Source organism: Ostrea edulis, chromosome 1 (assembly GCF_947568905.1).
Source record: "Ostrea edulis chromosome 1, xbOstEdul1.1, whole genome shotgun sequence".
Classification (NCBI taxonomy): Eukaryota; Metazoa; Mollusca; class Bivalvia; order Ostreida; family Ostreidae; genus Ostrea; species Ostrea edulis.
The window spans coordinates 28,149,645-28,159,270 of NC_079164.1; the positions used below are offsets into that span (position 1 = coordinate 28,149,645).

Below are 9,626 nucleotides of genomic sequence, written 5' to 3' on the forward strand. Positions count from 1 at the left end.
TGATATAGTTGAAAATGAGGACCTCAAATCACTTATTCTTAAAGGTCCTAAATACAGAGAACCTCGGTCTTTTAATTGGCGACAGAACTTCATCTCTATCATGAGTTCTGTCGAAGATTATGCCAGACGATGGGCTAAATATGAAAAAAAGAACTTGATACATTGTCAGAATGGGTTAAAAGCATAAGAGGGATATTAAAATCCCGCATTAGACACATGAAAACAAAAGAACGTACCATCTATCCTTCTGTGTTTAATAAACCAGAAGTGATAAAAGAATTAGATAGGTTACATGAGGAATATGTTTTGGTTCCAGCTGACAAAGCTAGTAACAACATTGTCTTTGTTTGTAAGGCTCATTATTACAACTGTATTTTAAACGAACTTGGCATTAATTCCACTTTTGGTAATCATACTTATACTCCAACTGCCCTTTCAAAAGACGAACTTCTTCAAAATCATGCTTCAGTTTTAGACACATTTAATATTCCAGTCAATGGGTCGAATGAATATGAGTTACCGTACCTATACTGGATTCCTAAACTACATAAAAACCCTTACAAACAAAGATACATTGCTGGATCCAGTAAGTGCTCTACCAAGCCCCTATCTTTGCTCCTCACGAAAATGTTAACAGCTGTGAAGGAGAAACTTCAAACTTACTGTGCGACTACATATGCCAGAAGTGGTGTTAATCAAATGTGGATTCTAAAAAATTCTAAAGAACTTTTAGTAAACTTGAAATCACAGAATTTTTCCCAAATCAATAGCATTAAAACCTATGACTTTTCAACACTATACACGACCATTCCTCACGATAAATTAAAGACTAGACTTTTTGACATCATAGACAGTTGCTTCTTCAACAAAAACGGAAATATTCATATCTAGTGATCAGTCATTCAAAAACTTACTTTGTTAAACACCACTCTGATTCCACGCACAAGTACTCTGAAGTTGAAATAAAAAATATGCTAGAGTTCCTCATTGAAATATCTTCGTGGTCTTTGGTGATCAGGTCTTCCAACAGTCTGTTGGAATTCCCATGGGCACGAATTGTGCTCCTTTGTTAGCTGACCTGTTTTTATATTCATATGAAGCAGAATTTATTCAAAAACTTCTACGTGAGAAGAAAAAATCTCTCGCTGTGACCTTCAATTCGACTTTTAGATATATCGATGACGTTTTGTGTATTAACAATGATAGCTTTCATTCATATGTCGATTTGATATATCCCTGTGAGCTCGAAATAAAGGACACCACAGAGTCGTCCACTTCTACTTCATACTTAGATATTTTATTGAAAGTAGACATTAACGGCAAACTAACAACTCAACTGTATGACAAACGGGATGATTTCAGCTTCTCCATCGTCAACTTCCCACATTTATGTAGCAATATTCCATTATCACCTGCATATGGTGTTTATATATCTCAACTGATTCAATATGCAAGAGCTTGTTCTGGGTATAGTCAGTTTTTAAATCGAGGTAAGCTACTGAGAAACAAGTTGATGGTACAGGGATTTCAACAGTCTCGATTGAAGTCAGCATTTCGCAAATTCTATGGTCGTTATAACGATCTAGTTCGTCAATACAACCTCGGATTGGGTCAAACGCTGTCTGACGTGTTTCATACCGATTGTTAAGCCGTTCTCGGCACACTGATTTTGACTGCGGATAACTCCGTTTACCTGATCAGGATATGGGGCTCACGGCGGGTGTGACCGGTCAACAGGGGATGCTTACTCCTCCTAGGCACCTGATCCCACCTCTGGTGTGTCCAGGGGTCCGTGTTTGCCCAACTATCTATTTTGTATCCCAGTGGGTCCAGGGCGAAGCCCCCGGACTTTACAGATTTTATAGGGCTTGAAATATGTCTCCTATTTAAGTAATTTGTACTATTTTCTATCATTTTTAATAGGTGAAATTAGGAAAATGACACAAATTTTAAAGGTTTTTGGAAAAATTTTAGTTCTCCCATTAAAGTAATTCAAGAAATCAAAAGATTTTATCATTTATTTCTCCGGGAGTGGAAGAAATTATTGCTTCTTTTATCGTTTAGTACATTTTTCTAAACAAGATACCACGATTTACCTTAAATTTGAAAATTTTAGGGGGTCGCCGGCTGCCCCCCCCCCCCTTAAATCCGCCACTGACTGTGTCGTGTTTCTTGACGCCAAAATGGAAGGGGAGGGGGAGGCAAACTAATCTTAATGGTAGGATATTTTATATGAATCCGATAGAGAGTGTCGTTCTCGCTTATCGGATTTATGGCCTGTGTTTACCTCCATTGAACCTCTGAATCAGTATAATTGATTTTAAGGAAGAGAGGAAAATTTACCTCGTAAAATTATCCAATCAAGGTCTCTTTTTATCAAGTACACGAGTTCCGTGGGGATCCGGCTTAGAATATCCCCCCTTACTTGTCGTAAAAGGCGACTAAATGGGGTGGTCCTTCTGATGAGATCGCAAAAACTGAGGCCCCGTGTCACAATAGGTGTGGCACGATAAAGATTACTCCCTGCTCAAAGGCCTTAAGCGCCAGGCATAGGCCTAAATTACGCGTTGGCCTTGAAGACAACCACGATGTAGCTACATGTACATTGTATGCCGCCATTGCCTACTATAATTCATGTCAATGAAGCACTTCGATAATATATCTAATGCTAACAATGGTGAACTAGTGTTTCCACTAGACGTCATTTTACCTATATTTTAAAGAGTTTTACCAAACCTAACGTGTCCATTCCAAACTACCTGACAGGTCATAATGTAAACAATACGGTTCCCATGCGTATGATTACATGAGCTGCACATGTCAAATTTAGAAATCGATAACACTGAGCAAAAGCTTCAACGGGAATCAAGAATGTCTGGAACAGGATGAAAAAAGAAATGGTCTGATCTTGGGGCCCAGAAGAATCTCAAGAAAAAAAATAATACTGTAGAGCATCTAATGGCTTATTTTATCATTTTCTTTTAAACCAGAAAACAAATTACTCGTATAAGCGTTGAATGATATTGCGAATTACTTTTCATTTATTTTATTTTTTGAAGAAGAAAAAACGCTAAAAAGAGAGGAAAATCTACATCTCTTGCTACTAGTAGAATATATACATCTCTTGCTACTAGTAGAATCACAGGGGCTAAGCCCGTTTTGACCCGAAACTCATTGTAACCATAAATATAGATTTATGGTTACAATGAGTTTCGGGTCAAAACGGGCTTAGTCCCTGTGAGTAGAATATATCAATAGAGGCAAGGGCAGACAACTAAGAACGTAATAAAAGCCGTGTTCTACATGTTAGTATAATTGTGTACTATGAACAATGTCCGATATGTTGTCTGTGTTACTCTGTGATTTAACTTCCCATTTCAGATTCAAACTTTAACTTCCCAGTCTGGATTTAATCTTTTAATACATTCCAATCTGGATTCAATCTTTATCTCCCCAATTTAGATTCAATTTTCAACTTCCCAATCTGGATTCAGTCTTTGGTATACTATCTATAAACTTCATACACTTAATGGTTTTACCTCTCAAGCAAGTTCACTCCATATAATACTTTAAAAAATTTATTAGGAAATATACATATAATAAATGGAACGAAGTGTATGTATATATCAGGGAGATATGTATTCTTTTCGCGTTCTACAAATTGCATCATTTGAGAAAACCATTACCCTTGTATCAAAGAGCTAAAACATTTGAAATCAAAATTAATTGTACATCCAACGAAATTTATATAAATTCAATCATATACCCCTGAAGGCAATCAATTCCAAGCAATTCATTAAATTCGAGGCTCCCTTTAGTGATCGCAGCTAGTCGGCACTTTTCTGAAATGAATAATATGCCAAGATAATAAACTATATTACGAAGATTCCCTTTAATGTTCTTACATTTTTTCCGATTTCTATAGCGACTTTAAGAGTATATACAGGAGATTTACGATCGTATTACCTAGAGATCATTATGTTTGAAAAGTAATTCAGAGTATCAGCATGTTTATTTTTGTTACTTGAGTCATTGCTTCTCATTAACCCGAGGTGTGATTATTATTATTTTTTATCTTTCTGAAGATCGTCAAATAAAAAAGCCTTCATAACAATCGCACAAAGAAGGAAAATGCTGATCTTGTATTAAAATGTTAGGAAGGAAAATAGAATATCATGCAGTGCAAGCTTGCCACACTCCCCCTTCTCTACAATTCCCCATTCTGATGAAATGGCCTATTCGGGGATGGTGCCCTCTGAATTAGTTTCATTTAAGTTATAATGACAAAATCTTGGAGCATTTAGCACATTGCTTCAAAATAATGTTTAAAAATTCATATCAAAACTATGAAAAATATAAGGTAGAGGCATTTATTTAATGTCTTCATATTTTCTTCTTTTTCTATGGCATGCAACGTATCAGTACTTTTCAGTAAAATTGTTTTTCATTTTTTTCTGTCCTGAGTACAAGATCATAGCAAAATTGTTAAAGTACTTTTTTCGTGGTGCCATACAAATGTACGGTATAACGATCTCGTTACAACCTACCGAGCCTTGTTAACTGGTTATCACCTGCTTAATTAATCTCAATGTTCGTGAAAATAAATTGTAAATCTTTATCCTTTTTCGAAACATAACCAGTGTCAGAGTTGACTTTTGGACCACTGTACATTGAAGTCTTGCCTCTATACCAAGCCCTTTTGCATGGTCTTTTATTTGCACAAGAAGGAATCCCGAATCACAAAAACACAACAGAGGGTGCATAGAGCAGTAGCTGTCAAATCGGTATAGTATATTACTTCTTACAAAAAGAACCGACCCCAGTTCTAACACTAAGATGTACATTAACTATAAATCTAATCATTGGAATTTCCGCTACATTCCATCTTCTAAGTGTTACTGAACAATAACATTTCAAGCATTCTGTTTCTCTTTTTTAACCAAAAAAGTTGATGATCAAGTGCATGAATAATAGTACTTTTGTATTAATAGAGCTGATCTTTCGCCACGCTTCCGACTGACATTTTCACCATGCGCCAGTATATATCCCTAGGTTTGTTTGCTTTCAATCTGTAGTCAGTGAGGCATATGTCTTTTTATGGTTCCAATATATCAAGTGGCGAGTAAATGTATGTTTTGGCGTTTCTCACGCTCTCCTGTTGCCCCTTGGTTTATTATCTACTGATATCATACAGGTGAAAATGCAGCTCAGGTAATCTTGTCGCTGGTTAAAGGGGCGGGGTTTTCCCACAGTCCCATAGTCGGTCTGTCGCGTGCCAAACGATTTACTTGACGTATGGGTGACACTTCACCAAAAATACCTTTACACACACGCCGAGAAATTCCGTCGCACGAGCCAATCACCACTTTCTTTACATACAGAAGGCAGGACAATTTCAGTGAATGACAAATAAGAAGATTCATAACATAATCTTTCCCACGAGTCGTAGCATGCGCTAATTTTCTTAAAAGTGACACTTTCAAGACAAAGTACAGAAGCGAACGGACGTGGCGGACTTACTTTTAGTTAGAATGGAGAGTTCAGAAAAGACCTCAAATTCCGATGTGTCGTCTACAGCATCGGAAACACGAAAAGTAAGTTTAAATTTCAGAGGAATCTTAGATAAAATATAATTTTACATCTTAAAAGAAATGGAAGTTCTTTTTAAAAAATCACTTTATATAATCTTTGTTTTCTTTAGAATTCCAAGCCAGTAATGGAGAAGAAAAGGCGAGCGCGTATAAACGCAAGCTTAGCTGAATTGAAGTCGCTGCTACTGGACGTTATGAAGTCAGAGGTAACGTCATGCTTCCATATGGAACATACGATACGGTGTATATTACACAGTCTACCTTGCTATTACTTTCTGAAGGAACAAGTGTGTTCAAAATTTAATTCAAATTAATTTAAAAAAATTTTAAATCATTTATCAAATATCTTTTACAAAATTTATTTATTTCAAAGAATTCTGAATCAGCAGATTTTCTCACAAACATTTTCTTTCTCTCAAAAATTGCATAATCCATGAAATACCAGTCTTTATTAATTTTTACATGAAATTCAAACGTTAAAATTCTTTAGTTTCGGTCGTCTTAAAACTTTCCCACGATCTTGAAGTTTACCTGAGTGTCATCTCGCGCGACGTTCCGCTAGCTGTAATAGCTGTAGGCTCTTCTGTTTCACTCCACCTGATAGACTGGAAAATCAATGCTCTCTACGTAACTCTTTGCCTCTGTCGTGATTCATTTTCTCAATCCCGAATTTCACATTTGCTGATGAATGAGCAAGACTTTTGTGAAATACACCATAAAGGAATTTCTGAATTGTTACTGCATAAAATAAGTTACATGTAATAAACCATATGCATATATGCGTTTATTTCACATAAGATTCCTTTGCTATTCTGTTTACAAAGTGTTACTTGTCTGCGAACAATGATCATGTCGAACGCTCCATCTAATTAAATGGACTAATCTTATTAAATCAAAACTCCTATTTTCAAACAGGGTACCCGTCAAAACAAAATGGAGAAAGCTGATATTTTGGAGATGACAGTTCGCCATCTTCGACAATTGCAAAGACAACAATTTTCTGGTAGGTTTCACCTTTGTATTGCTTACATATCATATCCATGTATATATATATATATAAAAAAAGCATTTACCACTTTAATTTGTCATTTATTTATTTCCTTTTTAGCTTTGAGTGCTTCAGACCCTGCAATTATCAATAAATACCGACTGGGATTTAATGAGTGTGCCAACGAAGTCAGTAAATATCTCACAAACATGGACGGACTGAACACTGAATTCCGAGCCCGACTTTTAAATCACTTGGCAAATGTGACTGTGAACATTGAGCAACCGGAAGTCACCAGAGAGACCCAATCCCAATCTCCTCCAATAACTGGAACTCCTTACGCCCCATCCAAATCTCCTCCAGTTAGCAGAAGTTCATACGCTCCATATCCTAAATTTAATTCAAATAATGCAAACGTCCTTCAACCGAACTCAGGACAGGTTCTCAAGGTCAACGGAAATACTATTTCTATGCCAACTAATGTATCCACTGAAGTTCTACACAATGTACAAAATTTGGAGAAGCTTGGGAATATAACACCACATAAATCTGAAAATGCAAAGTGTAGTGAAAATACCCCTTCAAAGATGGTTCATGGTGTCCAAACATTTTCATCTCAGATGCCTTCAGGAGAGGTTGCATTCATCATCCCAGCGGCCAATATGGTACAATACGGAACAATACCAAATTATGTGATTCCCGTCTTACAACCCCAGAGTACCATTCAGATCAGTAGCCAGTCGTCCAGCAATGTGATACAAGCTCAGCAAACAGTACCTATAGCGTACTCAGCTGCCACATCACACAGTGTTGTTCCGTCAGTTTTTCCAAATACAACTTTTGTTAATTCTTCACTAAACACACTGAATTTGCCAATTAGTTTAGTTTCTTCTGGAAATGGAACCATTGCGGTACAGCGTGAACAATCGCCGCAATTTGCGGCTTTTCCTGTAAACAATGTCAATGTCTTAAGTAACCAAATTCAAAAGATTAATTTTCCTTCAGAAAACAACTCGTATAAGACAAATGTAGAGGAGGGCTCCTCTTTTGGACAACGTGGAATTGTGTCCCCTGTGGAATCGCACCTAATAGATGAACAGAACGAAAAAGTAGATCCCATGTGGAGACCATGGTAAAATGTTGGTTTACAGACAATTTGGAATTACGCCATTAGGACGACCAGATATACTTATCAGTTACATCGATCCATATATTGTACCGGTTAATACTTGCAGGTGTATTGTTGCGCTTTTATACACACAAATAATAAAATACAAACATGCGTTGACAGTATGAAATACCATCCATTGTATTAGATAAACTGGATAGACAAAAGAAAAAATGTTCCAAGTTATGATAAAAATTCCTAGTTTGAACTGTTTACTGTGATATACTGCGCTTATAATTGTTTTGTGCCACATGAATATATATATATACACTTTTATTTATCATGTACATGTTTTGAATTTGCCGGATTAATAAATGTACTGTTAAATGCATTCAATAAAAGCATCTAAAAATCGTTTTATTATTCTTCACGACATTAACAAGGAAAATGTCATTAGTCAGCGCAAATGACAGATACAAAAACACTTTTGTGACACTTTACATTTCATTCCTACTGGTACGAATAAATAAACTCACAGCTTGCCACTACCAACAGTCATAAAACAATAGGAAATCAGATAGAAACATGAAAACAAAATTAAAACGATGTCGGAGACAGACTCTCCCTATACGATCGTCCCCCTTTTAAGAGTCTAAAAACGATGTAAAATCCAAACTTACATGACAACAGTTATTATGGGGAGAAAGGTACAAGAAAATTCCATATGTTTTGCAATCAGTTCATCGTCTTTGTAATTTTAAATTTTGTGTAATGTAGGTGATTGGTTGTAATTTGAGTCTTAAATGATTTGCTTTCATGCCCATATCATCGGTCTGTGAGAACAGCAGATACACAATAGGAAATGTCGATGTTGAAAAATCAAGTGCCAACTCTGACAAATTTAGCACCTTATTTGTAAAATACATTATGGAGTCAACTGATTTCAGTTATCATTATAAATACTCATAAAGCGTGAAATTGTCTGATTTACAGAGAAATATATACTTTTTCTGTCAAATACCAACAATTAATGAGAAGTTTGAAAGCCAGTGGTAATCCCTTCGACTCCAGAATGAAATGTAGACTAAAAGGTGGCTAGTATCATTGACAACATCAAACATGTCTACAAAGGAGAAGGTCATCTCCCTTGTATGGTGTTTTATATTAAATTCTCTATATTTGATGACAAAAACAGGAAAAGAATTTCTACTCCGTTCATAGAAACGTATATAATGAATAATGAGAAACATTCGTATCAGCGGAGGGAATGTTTTCAAGGGAGCAAATCCGGTTAAAAGAATGACGTTTTTCAAACTAATTGATAGACCGTTCTTTACATACTGATTGTGACTACGGATTAATCCGTTTACCCGACCAAGATATAGGGCTCACGTCGGGTGTGATCGGTCAACAGGGGATACTTACTCCCCCTAAGCAAGTGACTCCATATCTGATGTGTCTAGGTGTCCATGTTTACCCTACACTTAGATTTTGTATTCTTTGTAGGATTTATGAGATTGATCACAGTTCGTTATCTTCAATTATTTTACTTTGTACTACAACTTGTAATTTTACATTATATTAATTTTTCCACTTAATATTGGATTCTAAATAGCAATATTTTTCTTTAAAAATTTCCTTCTAAGGAGTCATCAGTCCATTTAATGATATTTTATTTTGCTTCATATGAATTACTTATTTTTTGCATATCATTAACAAGATATAGGTAATAAAATGTAAGACGTATACTAAGAAGTCAGAATGCTTGCATAAAAACCATTAATTCTTAAAACGTCATCTAAAGATGTCTACATTTTCATAATGACAAGGGGAAATGAATGGTTAGAATATGTATAGAGAGTAATTTAAAATAAAGTTGTTTTCCTATAGAAGAAATATTACAATATGTTGATTTTAAATGTTGACGCCTTGTTTTAAA

At 35.6% G+C, this 9,626-nt stretch overlaps 1 protein-coding gene across 1 annotated transcript; it reads left to right on the forward strand.

Moving 5' to 3' along the window:
* The first annotated feature begins 5,424 nt into the window (after positions 1-5,424).
* Positions 5,425-8,101, forward strand: LOC125665308 (transcription factor HES-4-A-like). Its single transcript, XM_048897961.2, has 4 exons — positions 5,425-5,594; positions 5,702-5,797; positions 6,507-6,594; positions 6,700-8,101. Exons 1-4 carry the CDS (start codon positions 5,532-5,534, stop codon positions 7,713-7,715), a joined length of 1,263 nt encoding a protein of 420 aa, XP_048753918.1. The 5' UTR covers positions 5,425-5,531; the 3' UTR covers positions 7,716-8,101.
* The last annotated feature ends 1,525 nt before the right edge of the window (positions 8,102-9,626 follow it).

What these genes read in the sequence shown, in the direction of transcription:
- LOC125665308 (XM_048897961.2), top strand. Translation starts at nt 5,532, where the DNA reads ATGGAGAGTTCAGAAAAGACCTCAAATTCCGATGTGTCGTCTACAGCA. An exon ending in CAGCATCGGAAACACGAAAA is followed by an intron (nt 5,595 to 5,701) that starts GTAAGTTTAAAT and finishes TGTTTTCTTTAG; the next exon opens with AATTCCAAGCCAGTAATGGA. An exon ending in GCAAAGACAACAATTTTCTG is followed by an intron (nt 6,595 to 6,699) that starts GTAGGTTTCACC and finishes TTTCCTTTTTAG; the next exon opens with CTTTGAGTGCTTCAGACCCT.